The sequence below is a fragment of the Brugia malayi genome (genome assembly GCF_000002995.4).
Source record: "Brugia malayi strain FR3 genome assembly, contig: Bm_v4_Chr2_contig_001, whole genome shotgun sequence".
NCBI classification, from domain to species: domain Eukaryota; kingdom Metazoa; phylum Nematoda; class Chromadorea; order Rhabditida; family Onchocercidae; genus Brugia; species Brugia malayi.
In genome coordinates, this window is record NW_025062476.1 from 981,107 (window position 1) to 1,004,841 (window position 23,735).

The 23,735-nt window shown below is 26.5% G+C and overlaps 4 protein-coding genes across 5 annotated transcripts; 1 reads left to right on the forward strand and 3 right to left on the reverse strand.

The window, feature by feature from the left end:
• Positions 1–575: 575 nt before the first annotated feature.
• Positions 576–977, reverse strand: Bm8975 (uncharacterized protein; the record flags this gene model as incomplete). Its single annotated transcript, XM_001895154.2, has 1 exon — positions 576–977. The coding sequence occupies one exon, from the start codon at positions 975–977 to the stop codon at positions 576–578; it is 402 nt and encodes a 133-aa protein (XP_001895189.2).
• Positions 978–3,467: 2,490 nt separating this feature from the next.
• Positions 3,468–13,946, reverse strand: Bma-gcy-12 (the record flags this gene model as incomplete). 2 transcript variants are annotated; one of them, XM_043078019.1, is made up of 27 exons in its annotated part: positions 3,468–3,663; positions 3,816–3,917; positions 4,238–4,390; positions 5,136–5,316; positions 5,591–5,741; positions 5,928–6,019; positions 6,340–6,616; positions 6,819–7,011; positions 7,275–7,399; positions 7,619–7,806; positions 8,224–8,395; positions 8,505–8,657; positions 8,754–8,890; positions 9,259–9,457; positions 9,649–9,766; positions 9,870–9,948; positions 10,123–10,395; positions 10,569–10,731; positions 10,935–11,137; positions 11,301–11,459; positions 11,624–11,771; positions 11,982–12,126; positions 12,268–12,421; positions 12,531–12,650; positions 12,768–12,846; positions 13,085–13,252; positions 13,839–13,946. In XM_043078019.1, the coding sequence occupies 27 exons, from the start codon at positions 13,944–13,946 to the stop codon at positions 3,468–3,470; spliced, it is 4,236 nt and encodes a 1,411-aa protein (XP_042933953.1). The 2 variants fall into 2 exon arrangements, with proteins under 2 accessions (XP_042933953.1, XP_042933954.1); XM_043078020.1 differs by having other exon boundaries at positions 3,581–3,663; positions 3,805–3,917.
• Positions 13,947–14,829: 883 nt separating this feature from the next.
• Positions 14,830–17,358, forward strand: Bm9083 (lactoylglutathione lyase, putative; the record flags this gene model as incomplete). The annotated part of the gene is made up of 7 exons (XM_043078021.1): positions 14,830–14,955; positions 15,626–15,714; positions 16,097–16,163; positions 16,356–16,477; positions 16,553–16,693; positions 16,861–16,928; positions 17,192–17,358. The coding sequence occupies 7 exons, from the start codon at positions 14,830–14,832 to the stop codon at positions 17,356–17,358; spliced, it is 780 nt and encodes a 259-aa protein (XP_042933955.1).
• Positions 17,359–18,405: 1,047 nt separating this feature from the next.
• Positions 18,406–19,882, reverse strand: Bm7503 (SD03168p, putative; the record flags this gene model as incomplete). The annotated part of the gene is made up of 3 exons (XM_043078022.1): positions 18,406–18,534; positions 18,810–18,893; positions 19,796–19,882. The coding sequence occupies 3 exons, from the start codon at positions 19,880–19,882 to the stop codon at positions 18,406–18,408; spliced, it is 300 nt and encodes a 99-aa protein (XP_042933956.1).
• Between the last annotated feature and the right edge of the window lie 3,853 nt (positions 19,883–23,735).

The window sequence follows — 23,735 nt, forward strand, 5'->3', positions numbered from 1 at the left end:
CGGTAACATTTTATATTCTCGTTGGATACACTTCCTTCTACTTCCTTTAGCCAAAGGAAGCGAGTACCATTTCTCTCTGAAGGGTGTAACTGTATTTGTAAGAATGCCTTTTCAATGTCAGCTGTGATTACCCCTTTCATCATTCTAAAGCGTAATAATACTCCCACAAGATCCACAAGATCTGGGAGGTTAATTGATCCACGATATAATACTTCATTTAAACTTTTCATTCATAAAGGGTTATGTGCGCTGAAGCATCATAAACAATCCTTAACTTAGTGGTAGTTTTACCTGGATTACGAACATCATGATGTGGCAGGTAATGAATAATTCCATCTTGATTCATTTGTGATTGTACTTCTTCGATTATGCCAGATTGTAGTTGATCTTGCATTACTTTATCATATTCTTGTAATTCCTCTTTATGGGACTGAAGTCGTGCTATTAGCATTCGCAAACGGCTGAAGCATAATCCATAATTATCGCTCAATTTGCCTTTGCATGGTTTCCATGGCCAACGTACTTCGTATCTTCCATTTTGTTCCATTTTGTTTAGTGATACTCTTCTTAAATTGTTACAGTGCCTGTTCATCATCTTGTGTATCAGATCGATCTTGGATGCCAATACAGTCCAACTTCCAAAATTGATCTATATCTAGGGCACGGTTTTCTTGAGATGTCTTCGTTGCAAAGATCTGGTGATGGCACAATTCATTTGTATAATCGCTTCCTGCTATGATAGGTCCAACTTTGCTGTTCAGTAAAATGAATCCTGACTTTAGTTGCTGAGCGTTTTCCATATGAATAAAGTTGAAGAAATAGTCAGCTCCTTTGTCTACCACTTCCATCACTTGAAGATCGTTTGTCAAATAATCCATTACAGTGGCTTGGATAGTCACTTGATCGGAGTTTCCCGTTTTCACTCCATACTCGAGGAGTCCTATTGCCAAAGGAAGAGATCTTATATTCTTCTTCATCAGTTTCTAGGAGATTTAGTCGATGAGCTAGCCTTTGTGAGATAAAGGTCGCATCTGCGCCGACGTCAAACAGTACTAAAGCTTGTACTTGATGTTCAGGTTTATCACGATTAAAAACACTAATTTCTCTACATAAAAGCAGTACTCGTTTCTTTTCAACTTTCTTAGTTGAATTAACAGATATGTTTGCATTTTTGGCAACAATTAGCATTTTCTTTAGATGTGATATATCTTTGGTAATTAATTTTACTAATATTTATATTTTATACATTATATTTGACAGATTTTTTAGTTCCTTTGTAAATATTTGCGTATTCCAAAAATTAAAGTTTCATTCTCATTTTAATGCAAAATACTTCAAAGTAAAGTAAATATTTGAAATGTAATAAACGTAAAAGCATTTTAAAGTAAAAATTTTAGAAAGTCAACAGAAGAAAGAAAATTGTATAAAAATTTGATGTCTAATAATTTTTTATTTTTTCAGAAAATTGGAATAAAATAAATTTGAAATGAAAAATGAAATATTATTTAAAAATTATTTTTGAATTATCAACAAATTAAATTAATCTACCAATTGATGTTTTTATTTTCACAAATTGTAGGAATTTTATATATGCATTGATTAAATTGCAAAATAATAAATTTTATATTATTCTTTGAAATATTTTTAATTTATTGAACATTTTAATTTTTTAATTAATATCACAACAAAAAAAAATTTTTTTTTTGAACTTTGAAATATTATTATTATCAAAATTAATACAATTCATTTGTTTATATCCATAGGTTATACTAATTAAAACAAGTAAATAAAATATATTTTTCTTAAAAAAAATTAACTACAAACTTTCAATTAATAATATTATAAGAAAAAATACTAAATAAATAAATAAAATATAAATATTAGAAAATTGGAAATGAAAAAAAAAAATTAATAATAAATCAAAAAAAATGAATAATTAACATTGGATAAATTAATCAGTGAAACATTTAAAAGTATTTTTTTTTTACATATAGAAGAAAAATAAATAAATAAAATAAATAAAACATTAAATATTATGAAAAATAAATTTTAGTAATTATATATATATATATATATATATATATATATAAAATGACTAAAAAATCCTTTTCTAATTTAAGAAGTAAGTATAAAACTTTAAACTTTAATTTCTGCTTTTGAAATAAAAATAATTTAATTGAAATTGGTGTGGAATAAATGAAAGTAGGAAAATTAATTGCATTAAAACAAAATGGAATAAAAATAAAAATGAAATGAATTTCTAATATATAATGTGTTCATTAGGATAAAAAAAATAAAACGACAGAAGTATTAATTAACAGAAATAAATCTTTGATTATTTGTTAAAATGAATCATTGATTAACAATTTTTAATTTCATTTAATTTTTTTTTTTATTTCAATTATTTTGTGTCAACTTTGCGAATAATTTCAATGTTTATTTATCAAACAAATGAATAAATGGAACTAAAGTAAATTAATTGAATTAAAATGAAGTCGGAGAAGAAATAAAAATAAATGTAGCTAATATTATTTAGTCTAAATTAATCAACTACCAACTGATAAGTATAATAACTGTTCAAGATGCTTTTAATTTTATTCAAATTTAATCACACCTGTTCTAATTTTCTCATTGTTTTACACTTTATTATTATTCTCTTATAAATAAGATTACAATAAACTTATTATCACATTATAGCATACATTAATAAACCTATAAATAAAAAGAGAAAAAAAATTACAATCAAAAAATTTCACTAGCTAACAAGTTTCATTTATTTCTAACATTTTAGAATGAAATAATCCATAACTAATTGACTATTATTTAAGTAATCATTAGTGGAATAATGCAAAGTAAAAAATTCAAATCATTTTATTGCCAAATTTTCAATCCATCCATGAGATTTCATCTAATTCATCGATTGAAACATTCTATAACAAGATAAGTGATGCTTAAATTGATTACAAATTAATTTCTTACATCAGAATTACTAACATATCATCATGCTTTTTTCCATCATTTTCAACAGGAAACTGTATAATGATAAAAGGCAGAAGGTAGGTATGGTATAGATTAGATAACAAAACAATTTACTACATAAATAATATATACAAAAAGTATCACTTAAAAATCTATTTTGAGATCATTGGAATTAGCATATCCAAAAAAAAAAAAAAAGAATTGTGTTCAGTGAAAATTGATAATTTACAAATTTAATTCATTTTAACAATCCTAATGAAAAAAAAAATGTATATAAATAAACATTTCAGGGAATGATCAAAGACTGCATCAAACTTTTTGAGCAGAATATGTGGTAGAATACATAAATAATAATAATAAAAAATGGCAAGAAGATTATCGGAATCGCATTCTGAATAATATAAACATCTGAAAGAGCATAATTCCTTCATTGTTTAAATATTACTCTGTTGAAATAAAAATTGAAAATAGAACTAAACAATAGATTATCAGGCACAGTTGCTCTCGTCAACATGATTGATCGATAAGTCCGAACTGTAAAGTGCATGAGTTAAACGATGCCAAGATGCATTTGTGGATGTACTTGTTGTCAAACATTTTTTCAAATTCTGACCGAACCGATTCTTCTGTTCCCGTTCGCGATTTTGTGACAAAGAAAGCGCACTTCTGATGAGCTTTGGCCATCTACAAGTATTTAAAATTTAAAGCTTCATTAATTTCTTCCTAAATTATTTGTGTCAATTGATAACAAATAAAAATCATGAAACCAAAAATTTCAACTATTGTTTATTTAGATTCTATTACAATTGGAATATATGTACCAACTCTGTACGTACTTCGACATTTTGCATTTCTCCAAAATTAACGGACTACAAACATCTGACATCTCTGTATTATCAACTGAATATATACCAGCTTCATAAGAAAGCGGACGTTTTCTAAAATATTAACCATAAATTATTCGCTTATTCTTTACTCACAAAATACTTTATAATCTATATATATATATATATATAATTCATTCTATAACTTAAAATGATTCAAATCAATCAGTCCTATTATAAAATAGTCTTTTATTAAAGTTTATTGTTCATTTTATCTCATAAAATTTCATCGTTTATCGTTTACTTATATACACTAGAAACATATATTTCTCTCCGTAATTCTTTCATATTTTTTTCGACATAAATGAATAAATAAATAAATCAGAGACCTCTAAAGTTGATTATAATAAAAGAAGTCGCTTAATTAAGCTCACCTTGACATAAAACTACCACAGAAAGATTGCATCATGCCATCACTTCTAAGATATTTCATATTGTCAGATTTTTGCATCGTATTTATTTCTGCATTTTCTGCATCTTCCAGTTGTTGACTACATGCATCATTATATGGCAAGGAAGATGACCGTCTATAAAAATTCTCATAGTTATATTATCCAGTAGAAAAATTAAAAAAAAAAAAAAATAAAAAAAAAAAAACCGTGAATGTTGTGGTAGAATGCTGATTCTTAGTAGATACTGCATATTATATTATATAATTGTGACAAATAAACTGAAGAATTTGTCAATGAACCATCCATAACTTATCTTTTGAATTATCTTTTGATCTTATTCAAGTGCATATAAATAAACGAGGTAAATAGTTGGTTTTAAGTAAGTTTTAAGTAACTCTTTTCCGCCTAAAAGTTATTGCATACATACGTATAATGTTGCATATTTTCAATGACATACCAGGCAATAGTAATTCTTCCTTTCAAATAGTTATAGCATATGACTCTACTCTAATGAAGATAATTACAATTCGGACACTTTTTTTTTCCCTCCCGATAATCTCCTGATAATGTAAGACATCGAGGTAAATCTCAAGTATAACTATATCTGATCCTAGCTACACAACATACATTATCAGTTTCTTTATTATGATTTTATTTTATTCGTCTAAATTCATCAACTATGACACTTCTCATTAATTTATTATTATTGGCAACACGTTGATATGATTACTAAATTACCACCAAACATCCAATGAATTTAACAATTCTAAACTAGAAAGTAACATGAGTAAATTGGATAATAGTGATAACTAATTGTCATTGTGTTGTACATTTAAATTAACTAACTAATTAATTAATTAATTAAATATATATAAATCACCTGTAAGGAAGAATCGAACACGTCATTTGTGGTCTCTTGCTATTAACACTACTACTCTCATCGATATAGCCGCTGCAAAATTCCAAGTTATCATTACGTAGAAACGTAGCACGTTCAATGATACGACGTAATAATGATGGCTCTTTTCCTGCCAAAGAAATAGATGATCCTTTGCTGATTGCTGTAAAAAGAGTTAAATATATCCGGAATCCATTTATATTCCTTTTCGCTATGATGTGAAACAATATTATATGAGAAAAATCGATCCTCAAATTTATGTAAAATAAAAATAAAAATCAATTTTGATGATATCATTTCTATGATTAAACGAACAATAAGAATAGTAATATAATTATATAAAACATACATAATATATCATAGAAATATGATCATTCCAACCTACATATAGTAAGAAATAAATCACAAAAGATATTCTTACAATAAATTATACGTACCCGAAGTGGAAAGTCTTCTATTTCGGACAGACATTCGTGGGAAAATATTCGGCGCCAACTTTTCGTCTAACAACAGCTCACATTCATCCTTTATTGCAAATGTTACATTTCTACGAGATGTTAACCAATATGTAGTCATTAATCCTTTACCCTAAAAATGTTACATAATTAGTATTCATCATTCCTCTACAAAAAAAAAAAAAAACAAATTAGGAAAATATATAAACTTGCGAATCAAATTTCCAAATTCATTCATCTAATAGTAAAAAAATTATTAATCAAGTGAAAAAAAATTTTTTTTTCAAACTCAATATTATTAGTAATCGATGTAATCAACCTTAATTTGCAGCGTTCCTCGTTTCTTCAATTCAAAACCATCAATCCTTGCTAAAACATCTTGTGTTTGCTCACTGCAGTGAATTTTCAGAGCTGCAAAAATTCTTTAACGTAGCAAATAGATACAAGTCAAAAAAAAAAAATTTTTTTTCTATAAATTAGATTTGTGAAAAATTTTGAACTTATTTTAAATGTCTTATTTCACATTAGCAAATTTCCTTCATTTTATCAGGTCCTAAATGAAATTTTCTTTTGTATCTCTCTATTATAAGATAATTTAAAAAATTTAACAAATAATAAATTCTGCGTTTAATTTTTTACTACTTGCAACCGTTATCATTTAGTATTAAGTGTCATTAAATTAACTTAATACCAAGTTTTCTCACATAAAATGCGTCAAGTAAGTAACTTACGACAACCATTGCTTTCCATACGTGAAGCCGTATTCACTGTATCGCCAAATAGACAGTAACGTGGCATTGTTTTGCCTACAACACCAGCTACGCATGGCCCTGTATGTATGCCAATACGTAATCTGAGTTGTTCTTGAGGAAGATGTGGAATTTTAAAATTTCGAACAGCAGCTAAGAGATGAAGTGCCATCATACCAATGTGTTCTGCATGTACTTCCACTGGACGAGCTTCAGGCATTCCAGATACTACCATGTAAGCATCACCGATTGTTTCCACCTAAAAAATGACAATTTTGTTCATCTCTTTTTTTTGCTTTTCAACTTTTTAGTAATACCAACAATATTCAGGAAATCATTGTCAGGTATCTCATCTCACAATTATTATATGATTATTTTGCGCTGTTAGTAAAGATGGCAATATTTTCAATCATTTGTTAAGGAAATGTTAGAATAGCATCATAAAAATAAATAAAAATAACCTTGTAAACATCATACTGCTTGATGATATGATCAAACAGGGTATACAATTTATTGAGAAATTCCACTACTTGCAAAGGAGTTGATACGCCAGAGATTTTTGTAAAGTCAACAATATCTGAGAAATATATAGTAACAGAAGAAAATGATTCCGGTACGACATCAAGACCAGCAAGCAATTGCTGAGCTACCGAACTGAAGAAATTGCAGACTGAATAGAATGTGTAATACTACAAATCATGGTAATTAAGTAATGTCTTAAAATAGACCAACTTTCTTTTTTTTAATCAAAATCTAAAAAAAAAAAAAAAAAAAAAAGCAAGAGAAAAGAAGAGAAATGTTAATAAATAAATGAAATTTAGAATGCTAAATTCTTTCAAATTAAATGTTCCTGAGAAAGAGTTAATTTAACATATTTTCTTCCTCTAAAAAAATTATAAACAGCCCAAAAAACATACACAGGTAGCATACGTTGAAGTAAATTTTCTGTTCGCCGTTTTTCTTCTCTTAATTCAGTAGTACGTTCGTCAACCAAATCTTCTAGTTGATTTTGATATTTCTCCATCATTACCATCATATGATCCTTAAGGTTGACAAATTAGTTACTTCAATTCATTATAACGATTAGAAGTTCTATTTTAAAAATTCGCTAGAAAAAAATTATCGAACTCATAAAAATTATAAAATACATGATTACAGCTCAAAGAAGAGAAAAAATAAAATAAATTTTAATATAAATGCTACTGTTTAACCTTCTATTTTCATCATTTCCAGAGTTTATAGATGAATTTTCTAAACATACCATAATATTTCTTTTATAAATTGGTTCAAGCATAGGTTTCAGTTTGTGCCGAATAGTTCGAAAATCAGGACGATTTGCTGGGATAGCAGACCAGCTCAACGTCATAACATTGATAACATAACTAGCAGCTGGAAGACCGTCACAGGATGGCCGATAATCAACATTATTCAGTACATTTAGCACTACTTCTACAATTTCAGTGTATTATTTCACAAATCTAAGAACATGAAATTTCAGATAATATAATGTAATAATATAATATATAAATCAATGATCAAATCAAGAAGTCGCTTGTTTCTATAAAATTTTGGAGCTCATTTCTTCGGGAAATATTCAAATTCAAGAGATATTTCTATGACCATTGACAGCTGCAACCACATAGATTCAAATAATATAACTGCCTCAAAATAAGTTCCGATAAATCTATAATCACTCTAATGTTTACTGATAACTATTGTGTTAAAATGTTGAATTCTGCAACAAATTAAAAAAGAAAAGAATTAGATTATGTTATGCATTCATGAATGCACAGATAAAGTTTTAACATATAATTGTTACAGTTTCATAATACTAAGAAGTTGATCGATGTGATAGACAGAAATAACCTTTGGCTGTTAAATCACTATTTCGGAGCATCATGAATGGTCCCTGTCGAGTTATAATTTCATGCAAAATAATACCAAACGAGTAAGCATCGCCTTTTTGAGTACCTTTAACAGCATGCAAACATCCACTTTTACGCAATAATTCCGGAGATGTCCACAGAAAATTTTCCCACTAAACATAAAAAAATCTCATAATTATGCATGAAATTAGTCTGCAAAATGTAAGAAAAGAGGAGAAACAGAAACTGAATCCATATTTGAAGAGTATTATAAAACTTAACCATAAAATCATCACTTTCCCATTCTTGACCATCCCGAATTTCGTGCAATCCAAAATCAGCTATTTGTAAAGCCCATCTACTAGTAATCAAGCAATTGGTGGACTTGAGATTCCCATGAACTCCCAAATCCGATTCATGCAAATATATCATGCCCTATAAACCAGTACATAAATAACAACTCTTTCTTTTAAAATCTCTTAATAAGTTGAAATATAGTAGAATAATAAATAAGAACAAGTTGAAAAATACCTTTACAAGATCTTCCACAAATGATGCGATAAATAAATGATCCAACTTGAGATCATGATTACGAAGGATATCCATTAACGAACTTCTGGCACAGAATTCTCTCACTACACATATTGATGAGGAACCAATCACTATTCCTATATATCTAATATTATTCTATAGGAAAAAACTAGAAAATTTACAATTGCAATTTAAGGGATATTTTAACCTTTCAAAGAAGCCATTAACTTACGTTAGAAGATTCATTTTTCTTTTGAATGAAGAAACATTGTGAGATAAAATGGATTCTTTCAGAAAATACTATCAAAAAGAATAACAAAAAGAAAGAAATTATTCATTACATATAAACAACAGACATGATTATCAGAGATCTTATCCCATCTCATTGCTAATGATACTATTAAGAATTAATTTTTAATAGAATCTAGATTCTACCGATGATAGCCACCTTACTGATGACTTTAGAACTAATGATTTCTACAAAACATATTTTTACAAAAGAAACCTCGAAATGAATTAACATTGTCGTGATGCAATTGACGCATAATTCTCATTTCCAATTTGGCTGCTCGAGTCAATTCCTTTACTTTGCGAGGATAAGTAATTTCATCAATTGATACCACAGCCCCTTTATAAAGTGCAACACCACATAATCCAGGCCATCGTTTCTCCTGATTGCATTCCTCATCATTTTGTAGCAAAATCTAAAAGTCTTCTGATTATCACTATGTTTACTCTTCAGTGCTAAACCAATTATCCATTACATATACATAAATAACATTTCGATGATTCTAAATAAAAGAACAGATTGGATGGATAACGGATTTTAATATCTTTTGGTAATTGTAATTTACATACTGTAAATGTCATTAAAATTTATGAAGAAGAAGGTTACCTGATTATTTTCCACAACATATAATGAAGCAGCAGACTCACAGCACTGCACAATCTTTTCGATTTCACGTTGATCAATTTTCCAAACATTTGACAGCTCTTTCTCAAATTTATAACTCCTGGAATTATTCCATCCTTCTCCGAGAATTAAACGTCAATAGAGAAAAAAACTATGCAAACTGTTTCTCCTTTCTACCTAAACTATGTAATTGTGTTACATACCGATAAATCATTGCACTTCCAACCACCGAAAAGAAGCAGAATACAGTAACTACTGTCAGGAAAACTGTTAACCACCAGTCTGAAATATCTTTCTAGGATATGTCTTAGTAGTAGTAAATGAATTATTGTCAACTGAAAATTCAAAATTTAATTATAATCTTCAAAATTCACCAAATTTCAAATAACAAAAACATGAAAACAAGAAACATTGAATTCTTTATATCTATTTAAACATGAACTTTGAAAAAGATGCCTTTTTTGCACATTTTTCCATGAAATCCACAGATAGGTTCGTCACGAGGTGCAAATCCAGTAGGCCATTGGATATCACGTTTGAAGCGTAACAAAGGAAGATCACCGGTAAAGTCATGAACAAAATCAGCAGAAATATCTAGACCATAATTGAGTGGATAGTAATCAGGATTATCCATATCCAATACTGGCTCTATCTCTTGCAGTGACAATAGAGTATAATTGCCTTGTGCATCCCCGTTGCTATTAATATGCATATCAAATCCTTGTATACCTACAATCAACATCGTTTTTTTCAACTTTTCCATTCCTGAATTTAGTTTATCAAATCGGACAAATGAGAAAAAGAGGATGAAACAAATATACTAGCACTAGTAATGTTAATACATTAAGATATTCCAAATAGACTGATTATAAGAAATTTGTCTCCTTTTTTGATATACTTACTTCGATATACACGTCCCAAGATATGACCGATGATCCGTTTCCCATCCGATATCGGATCATAACCAACTGAAAGCTGTTCATTGGCAGTTTCGTTTAATACCATTGTTAATGCTGATGCGTATAATTTCACCGCATCATATAAATAACATGCAAAACGATTTGCCTGCAAAATATAAAGATGGGAAAAATTGTACAAATTTATTGGCAAATATTTTAAGCATTAACAAGAATTAATTGTTAATAAGCAAAGTTAAAAATTTAAATTATGTAAGGAAAATTGTAAAACATTTGCTATTTTTACTTAGATAAAAACAGAATAAAATAGCAAGTGTGATTTATATTTATATTCTAAATCGAAAATAATACCTTAATAGAAGTTGCAGTACTGCTCTGCTTTACACCAAATAATGACAAATAATGATTGGCTTTACGCCAAAATGCTACAAATTCTGGAGCATTTAACTGCACCGGTGTTGGAATGATTGCCAAGGCAAATTTCGAAAAATTTACAACCTTTCGATCCTGCGAATTCAAGTCATCCCATGATTGCTTTACCGAAAGCAGAGTATCTAAAAAAGGCATATGCAAAATGGGATATAAACTTGTAAAATCATCCTGGAAATTTAGGATTAAATCTTAGAATCCTATAAAAAATTCAAGCCTTAGAGAATATAAGTATTAAATTAATTTAAATCTAGGTAGTTAAAAAGATCAGAAATTTCCATAAAATACCTCTGAAGAAGTGATTATTCATAGCATGATAGGTGTTCAACCAATTATAGTCAGGATCCAGATAAATCAATGCATAATCACCAGATTCCATTAAGCCCTGAGCTCCCATTTCTAGAAGTATCCGACGAAACAAACGAACATTTCCAAATGTCAGATAAACTGCAAAATTTCAGCTTAACATTGTCGAATCAAAGCAAAAGTAAATCACTTAAAATACTCTAATAAGTTTTCAGCATTTCAGCATCGATAAAAACAAAATAATTTCCTTGTCTGACAACATTTCAATTAATTTCAAAATAATTGGGAATAGAGACAGAACTTACTTCGAGTTGAAACATATGTGTCAGAAATGATTTGCTTGATGTTGCTTCGTTCAATTTCCGAGAATGGGTGAGGTACGGTACTCACATTTATGATCACATAATGGGTATCACTTACTTCTAGGCCCATATTTTGCTTTTCAATAGTACTCTACAATAAATTTTTTTTCATTTCATACCCCATTTTTTTTTTTTTTTTTTAAATTTAATACATTCAGTCACTGTTACAGCTGATGACACTACTCCATAAAAGTTCCTTTCTTTGTGAAAATAATAGATCAGAGAGGGAGACAACACGTATTCGCTAACGTAAACATAAACTTTGCAACACGATAACAGATCGAATAAAAGCTCGAAATACCTTTATTGAACGAAATAATTCCTCATTTGCTACATTTCTCTCATAAATTATTGAAAATTTGCGCCATTCGAAATGCTTGAACAATGCAATCAATGCAGCTGTTATTTCTGTTTCCGTTGGTACTGTTCTCGCAAATGTAGGATATCTGAGATGTATAGATGAAAAATGATAACCTTCAAATTATTATGGCAGAAAATGTATCCCAAACTTTCCATGATATCATCACAGAACGTATTTTAATATCCTAATAAGTTATTCATTCAAAATTAATTTCCAAAATACAAACTTGGATTTGTCAGACATCATTTCATCCTTGCATTTGTAAGATAGAATAGGTAAATTCTGAGCAGCTGCCATCGTTGCTTCCGTCCGACAATTCATTTCCGGACCGATGAAAACCTTTGCACCTTGTGCCCAATGTTGCATAAAAAATCGAGTACCTAAACCTCCATAAATAACTTACACATGTTAGAAAAGTAAACAAAAGAAAAAGAAAAACAATCATTTATCAATTCTAATATTTCACTTTTCAACGAAATGAGATAAAACTTTGCTGCTCATCGCCACAAGTGTTGTTGAATGTATAGATTAGCTTATGATTTGGAAGTAACTCTGGGTCAGCATTCACATCATCTACGGCTACTTGCAAAGCTCCGGATATCATGGAACCTGAAGTAAAGTTAAGTTTTACTTTATCTATGTTATATACTTCAAAGTGTGCTTGATGAGAAATTTGCAAATATGGCATTATCCACAATATATAGTCAATTGCTACTTTTATCTTACCTTCAAAGTCTGTTCGGAAACATTTCGAGAGATAGCCATAATTTTTATCCCTTTCAGCTGCTGTTTCAATGTTATTAGCCTTAAAAAAGTAATTACACTCTTTCGTTGTTATTTTGCCTGAGAGTAATTAACTCATGTATCAATATAATTTTTTTTTTTCTTCAACTATTTTCAAACAAACAGTTATAATAGGATGACAACCTATATAGATTGCTTATAAATCACCTATAATGCTTTTTCCGATGAAATCCATTTCGGCAGTAAAACTGCAAAATTTTAGCTCTTCCGTAACTTACTGTAATATTGGAGGAACAAACCTCAGATAATAATTTTAGCGAATCGAATAGATTTTTTGGAAACTGACTTATCGCAGCTAAATAAGATATCAGTATTAAACGATCACTGCTTAGCTTTTCATCAGCTACTTTTTCAAGCATCTGTTTACTGTTGTTCAGTATTCCATCCATTGCCCTTTCATGAAGGTTCTGCAATAAGGTCATCTTATATGTCATACATTCATATATTAAAATAGCTGCTTATGAAAAAGTCACATGTTGTTATTTCATTAATAAAATAGCAATAAAAGTCACAGAAGCAAACATTTATGAGAAATGGTACCAAAGAATTATCAATTGCAAAAACACTTATTTGCATTTGAAAGTGCTCATTGAATAAAATTTAATTTTACGACTTCAGCATTTTCATCATACTGTTGCAAAAAGTAACATATGTTATACTTACGAGAATGTATCAACTTGCTATTTCTTCGTTTTCAAAAATAATTTTCAAGAAAAAGGAAAATATCTTTTATTCAAAGTTTATTAAAGAAGCATATCACTTTAACTCTTTTCGTGTTATTTTCATGCTCTGAAATATTTTTTGACATTTTTGTTTTTTGAAAAGATACTTCCCGACATTCCATTTTTTTTAAAGGATATTTTTGATACTTCCTTTTCCTCACCCTTGTAACATATCAAAAATACAATAGAAAAAAAAAAGTCGAATAAGTAACCTCCAAAAAATCAATGAATAAATAATTACAATTAGATAATTAATAGTAATTAATGAAACCTGTATAGATTGTTGTTGCTTGTTAGATATAGTATCATTGTAAACAAGTTGTCCATTAATTATGATACCAATATAATATACCAAACATAATATTAGTAATCGAATCATAATTATCAAATTGAAAATTACATCTGCAAATTAATTAACAAACATTATTAAAAAAAAAAAAAAATTATTTTCAGGCAGTTAAGCATAGATAAATGAATTTGTTATTTAAAACATAAAAAATCCAACTTTCCATCCTTTAATTTAGCAACAATAAATTCTCTTCCCTTTAAGTTATCTTCACTTGACAAATATAGAAATGAAATGGGAAAAGCATCTTGCATAGAAATCTAGCAAAGGGCCGTAGTAAATTGTTCCCATCATTTGTTTTGTGATTATGATTGGTATGGGTAACTTGTACGGGTGGGTAAATGTTGCAATGGGTAATTCGTGCCGATAGGTAAATGTCATGATGCCATTATAGTTTTTTCTTTTTTTTTTCCTTGATAATTTCATGTAAGATAATGACATTGGACTAAGTAAACATAGTTCAGGGAATTTCACTTACATTTTTTAATTTAACCTTATGATTCGTTATTTATTATTTGTAATCTTTATTACTTATCACTACATACTTTCTTCGTTTATTTTATTTCTCGAATTCTTTTTTACTTCACTTACCTTATACAATAATATGTTGTCGTAATGTTATCCTATACAATAATATGTTATCATAAATTCCAAAAAATAAAGGAAAACATAACATAAATAATTTTCACTAACTGTTCTCTTTTTTTCTAACCGATATAGTTGCAAGTTGTTGTTGTTTTTAGTTTTATTATTGTTGCTACTATTGCTATTGTTGTTTTTTAATGTATTGTTAATGTTGTTGTTATTGCTATATATGTGTAAGATAAGTTATCAAAACAAGTTATAAGATCACTAGTAAAGAATGTCTTAATATTAGTGTTACCATTTTTTCTTGTATTTTCCGGATGTCATCTTCATGAAATTGGCCTCATCATTGTGGTATCCAGTTGTGCGAAATTGGAAAGGAGTAGCTATTTGGAAAGAATCAGATCGTATTAAATTCCCAAAGGGCAAAAGTGAACGACGATTTGCCTTTCATAAGGTTAATTTATTGATCATAGTAATTGTAAAAATAAAAGTATGATCAGAACAATTAAATTAACTTTATTAAATTTTACACTACTATATCTAAGTACTACCAGATCTGAATACTGTCCTGATCTGATAAATAGTGTGACAGTACTATAAATTCATTCGCTAGTTTTTTTTCCTTTTTTTTATAACAAATTTACATTCTTATGATGTAGTCTAATTGCAATTTCTTGCTAGTTATTAAGAACAAGAAGAATGAAAATTAGTTGGAAAAAGATAATGTTAATAAGCTTTGAAATTGACTGTTAGCTAGATGTATAGACGATAGATTTTGACATTATGAGTTTCATTTCGCAGTGTTTGTATATGTATATTCTACTTTATCGAATTGTCAATCATATTTTTGTTCTTGTCAACCATAAGCATCGAATTATTGAAATAAATAATGAAAATATTCGTAAAGATCTATACTAAATAAATAAGTTAATGGATATGTATTCCTGTAAAAGAATAGTAGCAAAAGGTTTAACTATTATTCTGCATCACTGATTAATTTCATACGCTTTACACTAACTTCAAATTTGTTATCATTTGAAATATATCTAGCATTTCTACTACCTCATAATTGTGTGAAAGTGTTATTAACGAGATTTCGTCATTTTCTTTGTTGTATTTTTCAGTCTCCAGCTATCTACGCCTTAATTATCACATCATATATACTCTACGCTCGAATCCGAAGTGATAGAGATAAGAATTACAGACCAAGTAAGTCAGTTATTGTAAAATGTGAACGAAAATATAGCTTAGTGAGTTAAAGAAATTTGTATAATGCTGTGAAATATCTTAGATATCGCTTGTAAAATTTAATAGTTTGAGAAAATAAGGGTAGGAGAAGGGTAAGGAGGCGAATTTTATCACGAAAGAAAAAGGATAAGTGAGTTATATTTGGGATGAGTGAAATCATTCATTTAATATAAAAAGAAATTTAGCTTAATGCAATCCTGTTAAATAACTATGTTTTTTTTCATTTGTTATTGTCTCTTTGGTATTAATTTTGTCATCAGACATATATCATCGATATTTCGCGTAACGCTGTGGCTTAGATTTTTTTTTTTCGGTGTTGTCAAAATCGTAAATTAATGTTTTTGTAGTATGGGCTCGAATCAGTGCGAATCAGGAGGAAGCACAACTGTTGCCGGACCGATCCCAGCTAACGAAGTATATATATTATTTGACATTTCTGTTGAATTCTTGTCAAATGATTTGAACGTATAAAGTACATTTGCATATAGTATTCAGTTTTTCCTTTTTTGATATTCGTGGTAATAATTTATTGTATATCAAAAATTTTCTGGTTTTCTAAAAAAAGAAAAAAAAAGTTTATCTCTTTTGTAAAAGAAATAATTTCAGATCAAGTCGCTGGTAAAGGAAACGCCACCGGAAACGAAAGATTTTTATTTCCAGCAGACGATGCTTCGTATTAAAGATCCTCGGAAAACATTGCCATTTTATTGTAATATTCTGGGAATGAGGTTCGTTTAGCTCTTGCTGTTCATTTTCTCAAATATTCTTTTACAGTTAAAGTCTTTAAACAGTTAGTATTTTAGATTACTGAAACAGATGGATTTCCCAGAAGGAAAATTCTCCTTGTATTTCGTGGGTTATAAGCCGGCAGCAGAAATTCCTAGCGATCCTATAGAGCAGAAACGCTATGCACTTTCGACATTAGCAACGATCGAATTAACTCAGTAACTTTATTGCATTTACAATTTGATTAATTTATTCGTTTAATTTATATCTCATTTAATTGCATTATATCTGCTCACATTTTAAATTTATCATTCTCAAGTATGGATTTCACTGTAGAAAAGGTGTGAATTTAATGGTTTGATTCAATTACAATTTATGTTTTTAGTAACTGGGGTACCGAGAACGATCCAAACTTTAGTTATCATAATGGAAATAAAGAACCACGCGGTTTTGGTGAGTTCTATTGCATGATACCATTTTAAAGAATAATGAGTAGTACGGAAGAAGTAGGAGTGCCGACTTCCTTTTTGTCATGGTATTAAAATGTGGCGAGGATTTCGTTTGAAAACTGTGATATTTAATTAAATTATAAAGGATATCACATTAAGGTTGTGCCACTGTTTATCAAACATTTATGGAAAAATTCGACTTTGGTATAAAAAATGTAGAGGTTGCGTAGAAGAAAAGCCAGCAAAAGAGGAATAATATTTTTTCAGGTCATATTGGAATAGCAGTAAAGGATGTATATGCGGCATGTAAACGTTTCGAGGAATTAGGTGTTAACTTCGTAAAGAAGCCGGACGATGGTCGTATGAAGGGGTTAGCATTTATTCAGGATCCGGATGGTTACTGGATCGAAATATTCAATCCTTACACTGTATAACTTTTTTTTTGAATGTGTAAAATTATATTGCTCCACTACTATTTGATAAATGCTTTTATGTTGTATGCTTTTTAAATATAACCATTAAAAATTTTGATGAAAAACTGATCAATCTATTTTCCACTTCGATTAATAATTTTTGACCTAAAAATGGAACTAAGGTGAGAAATGATTGTTGCATCAAGAAGGTGACTTTAGTATTGCATGTGCATATTCAGTCTCGATTAGAACTTTTTACTGTGCAAAGAATGTAAACTTGCTGAATGGTCGAGAAAGAAATTACAGAGAATAGAAGCGAAAAAAAATTGTGCGACGTTTGCATTTCTGGACATCATTTCCGTAAAGTGTGAAAATGAACTTATTGTAATTGACGGAGAAGTTTAAGCTTAGTTTTAAGAAGCTAAGAAATAGTTTTGCTTGAAAACGAAATCATTTTTCTCCCATCTTATTTTTTTTTTTTTTTTTTCATAAAAATAATCGATTATTGATATAAACAAATTAGCTGAAGTGATCTTCACGAAATTTAATGATGCATAATGATTTTTTACCAAATATACTACTCATTAAAACATGAAATGATCAGTTTTGCATGAGATATTCACCTAGGATACGTTTTCTTTTTTTTTTTTTTTTTCATTTAAATAATTTTAACCTTTCAGATTGAGATTCAATCCTTTTTAACTGAAAAATTCCTAAATATCCAAAAGTAACATTTTGTTGCACTGCAAAATATGGATGAAAAAGAAAGTGAAGGAATTTCACCAAGAAACATTGAACAATATTATCAGTGTAGTAATGCTAGATTAATATAATACCGAAATAAAAAATACTTAAATAATGAATATCTAATTCAAATTTTCTGATGATCTATGATTTTTCAAGTTTATTATTGTAAAAATTTTATCACAAATGACTGATTTAATTATCTCATAAATCTATTACAATTAACGCTTCACATTAAATTGTACAATAATGAAAAATTATATTTTGATTTTTTATTTATAAAATTTTTTATCATTTAACATTTTGCATTCAGATAATAATTATTTATGGACCAGCTGGCCTCATCAGATTGTACGGATATTCACCTTTTGTTTTTGGACTATATAAAAGATTGGATCGATGTGGTATTGGATCATGTGGTCCAGGTGTTGGTACATGTCCAGCACAATATACCTAAAATTATCACTGAATAACAAGTAATTAAAATTTAAAATAAAAAAAAAAAAATTTTTTTCTCTCACTTCTTTAAATGTTTAACTTTTCAATCTATTCATTTTTCTATTTATTAGCCATTTATTTCTAAAAAATTTTTTCGTTTTATGGATTTCAAGAAGAAGAAAAAAATTGATCAAATTTCTTTTATTATGCAAATTTTAACATTAAATTAAAATTTTCTATTTTCTAAATCTTAAATGGAATAAGTATATTATCATATTATCATTTATTACCTCAAGATCTTGCGTATCATTCCTGTTATTGTGATAAGTTTTCAATGATAAGCGTGATCCGCATATCCAACACTTGAAACATCCCTTAAAAATTAAATTCTTTAAAATAAAAAAAAAAAAAAGAAAGGTTAAATTCCTTTCTAAAAAAGAAAAATCAAAATTATTTTTTTTTTTGATAGCAATAAATTGCTTTGTTTTTGTAATTAAATATATTTGTTCCATTCATTTTCAATTTCGTTTTTAAATTTCAATTTATTCGAAATGACTCAAAATTTTAAAAGAAAAAGTGAAGGATAATGTTTCATTTTTCCTTTAAAAAAAAATGGATAAGTTTGATGAAATATTGTGATATAGAAAATTCAAATTTAAATTTGAAACGTATGCACATGGTTATTTTTTAAAATCGAAATATTAATTAAAAATGTATTATGAACGTTTATTTAAGATTTATTTAAAACAAATAATCGATAAAATATGAAATAAACTTTTAAATATGAAGTAGCCAATGAATTTTTTTCATCCAAACGACCAGCAATTATCATTTTATCATTTTTAACTTTAACTTCAATTCAATCAACAAATTTTTTTTTTTTTTTTTTTTTTAAAAGGAAGAGAAAAGAATTAAAATGAGGAAATAAAGCATTAAATTACTCCCTAAAGGAAATAAAACAATCATTTGTCATAAATGATTTATTAAAAGAAATTTTATTTAAAAAAAAAAAAATTAAAAAATGAAATGTTTAAAATAATGAAATTTTTATTATTATACATTAATAATGATTAATAAATAATTATAAATTAACTTAAAATTGATTAAATAAATAAATGTTTTCAGTGATTAAAGAAAAAATAATAATAATTTTTTTTAAACAAAGCAAAAACAGAAAATGCATAAATTTTTATTAAAACAAAAAACAAATAAAATAATGTTTACAATAATAAATTGATGTTTTTTTTTACTTTTACTTTTACTTACTTTTACTTACTTTATGAAAAAGGACACCATCCTTTAATGGACCAATTTTATCATTAAAATAAGTTGGTCGTTTGCATCGAAAACAAGGTTCTTTCATTGTTTTCTGTAAAAATTTTTACAAATAACAAATATATTATAATTTTTGATTTTCTATTTTATTCAATTTTTTTGATTGAAAAAATAAATAAATAAATAAATAACAGATAATATTTGCTATTATTTTAACATACAAAATATTAAAATATATGATTGATCAGTTTTAAAAAGAAATGAAAAAAAAAAAAGAAAAAACAAATAAAAATTTTTATATTATATTCGAATTTAAATAATTCGAACATTCGTTTTCCAGCTGATTCAACAATATAACAAAAATTTTATTTGCTTCGTTTCATTTCTAAAATTTTATCACAATGTTTAGCGAAATATTTTTCATCAAATGACTTTCATTTATTTTTAGAAATATCATAGTAAATAGTTTTGATCAAAATTAAATTTTGAAATTTTTGATTAAAGTTGAATTTCCTTAAAAATAATATAAAAGTAATAAAATTAGAAATGAAAAATTGAATTTAAATGTATATTTTTTATTTTATCAAATAATAGAATTTTCATTGAGATGAATGAGTAATTAATAGTAAATAATTAATGAATAATTTTTTATTTTTTAATTAATATAATAATCAATTTTTATAATTGTACTTAATGATAGCTAATTAAATAATTTTGGCAAATAATTTAATTGATAAAATTAATTAATTAATTAATTACTGAAATAATATTTAATGATGAAATTTTGATAAAATAATAAGCACACAATTGAGAGCGAACTAAACAAACTGTTTAAAAAAGAGGAAGAAGCTGAAGTAATATCGAAATCGAATTGTCACAAAAGCGATGTGACAATGGAATTAGTAATGTAACGAAGAGAAAGAAGTATTGGGATAAAGCAGAGAGAAAGAGAGAGAGAGAGAGAGAAAGAGGGAGAGAGAGAAAAGGTACGAATAAATTGTAGGAAAATTGTAAAATAAGAAAGTATATTTTGAAAGTATATTTTCTTGGAATTCATAAGTGAACACTGAAGTATGTAAACAAAATGACAAAAAAAAAAAAAAAAAAATTGGGCGCAATTGACTTATGCAATGAAAAATTACAAATAATAAAGTATGCAAGTTCAAATATTTTAGATCTGTTTGATAACCCAAAATAATAATAATAGAATGTGAGAATATTTTGATATTAATCAATTTCATATAAGTAAATAAATGCTACTCACATTTGATCTAAATAATCAATAATTATTCTAGAAATTGATTACTTATGAATGAATAGTTGAAGAAAGTAAATATTGGATTGGATAAAATTTATACTTTAGAGCAAAAAGAAAAATGAAACGAAAACAAAAAAAAAAAAAAGAATTAGCTAAAAAAAAAATGGGAAAAATATTTTGATTGAAATTATCATTAATAGAAAATAAACATATTTATCATTTATTAAAAGGAATTACTAAAGTTAATTAAATGAAATTAATTAAGCTTTTTTTTTTCTTTATAATTAATAAAATAATAAATGAAAAAAGATTTGTGCATTCAAAGTGAGATTTGAAATGTTACAAAATAAGCAAACAATACTTATTAATAATAAACAAAATGATTTAAAACAACAATAAAAAAAAAAAAAAATTATTAATAAATTTTGGAATAAATTATAAGTTTTCTAACTTTGATACTTTATTTACTTGATAATTTTTTTAAAAAAATATTTCTAAATTATAAAAGTTATTATCTTAACTGTAAGTAATTACAGTTAAATGCGATCATATAATATTAAAAAATTATAAATCAAATAAATGTAAATAAAATTTTCGTAATTATATCAATTTATTATAGCACAAAATTAAAACTAAATACATATATAAATAATATACTATTCTTAATCAAATGATTATAAATTAAAAGCAAATTTTTGAAATATTTTATTTAGGTATTTAATACCAAAATGATAGCATCAGAAATGATATAAGAATAAATTGCACATTATTAAAGTTAAAACATTTTATTTTTGTCTCTTAACAAAGTAAAGTAATATTTAACAAAAAAAAAAAAAAAAAAAAAAAAAGAATAATCAACTAGCATTCATTTCAAAGAAAACAAACAAATAATTGAAAATGAATTCATAATAATTAAATTATATCAATAAATTATCATTTTATATCTGTCTGTTTTCATTTTTAAGTTTATTATGATTAAATAATAAATTTCATTTTTAAATTCAAAACTTTTTAGTAAATGACTAAATGAAATTTATCATGAAGAAAAAAGAAAACGAAGAAATGAAAGAAGAATTTTAGCTAAATGAAATACTTCAAATCTATATCAGCAATTTGTCTCCTACATCTTTGTCAAATGTCAACAAATGACAAGTTATCTGAGTCAGTAGGTAGTTGACAAAGATGTCATATGTATTTTATAAATGAATGAATATTCATACTACAAAATATTCAAAATATGCATTAATATTTGACCATTGACCTTATTAGATCATTTCCAATCAATTTTTAACCTAAAAAAAGCGGAATTTTATTTGATAAATTGATAATGCATAGATTAGAAATTAGATATATCTGAATAAAAAATTTTATAAAAATATAAATTTCGAAGTGATAACAAAGTTTAAACATTGTTCAACTTATTTTGAATTCATTTAGAATAGATAAATGATCATATTGATTAGGTTTGACATTATATTGATCACAAATGATCGTTTATCATATAACTAACATTTTCTTTTCTTTTTTTTTTTGATAATAATAATAAATTTTATAAAAATATGCGTAGAGAGATATAAATGATAATTCACTGATATCAAATTTTATAAAAATATGAGTAGAGAGATATAAAATGATAATTCATTGATATAATTTAATCATTATGAACTCATTTTCAATTCCAAAATAGCTTTTATTTGTTATCATATCAATCCGATAAATTTCAGAGTGATAGTAAAGTAACAATTAGCAATAGTTGACAGTGATACTATCACTGATACATCAACAAACTTTGGAAAGAATAATGCGAAAATGAATTTTCATTATGAATTTTTTTTCTCTCAAATTCCTCCTATCGATTTTTTAATACGATTTAATACGAAAAATGTGAAATGTAAACAAAAAAAATATATATTATTGATAATTTTTTTTATTAAATAATAATTAATTATTGTAAACTAAATTAGCGACAAAATGTTCAAATTCTTTTGGCACAATAAAAACAATATGTGAAGAAATATTTCATTCTAAAATTAATGGAAAAAAAATTTTTTTTTTTAGGTATTATAATAATTACACGAAAAAGTAATAAAAGCTATGCGACACTTTTGACATTGTCAATTGAATACAGTGGAAGTAATTTCAGTGTAGTAATTGCAATTGTTTATAATCTTTAAATATTTTTATGATATGAAAGAAAATTGGATGGCATTACAGAACTTAATTAAATAGTAATTTTAGAATAACTGTGATTTAATATAATTACAATAATAAATGTCGTAATAATATAGAATTATTATTGCAATCCATCGTTATTACTAGTTATTATTATCATTATTATCACTGTTATTATTATTATTATTACTATTATTATTATTAATATTATTATTATTATCATTATTATTATTATTGTTATTGTTAATGTTTTTGCTATTATTATTATTAATCTCATTATTACTATTATTTTTAGTACCAGTACTATTAATATTAATTAATTTACTCGTTTATCATATGATATTATTACTATTATTATTATTATCATTATTATTATTGTTATTGTTAATAACTATAGTTATTAGCATGACTAGAATTATTAGTACAATGATAATTATAGTAATAATTAGAACAATGAGTTACATTCATAAATTCGTTGTTATCAGCTGTGTAACTGATCCATTATCATTTA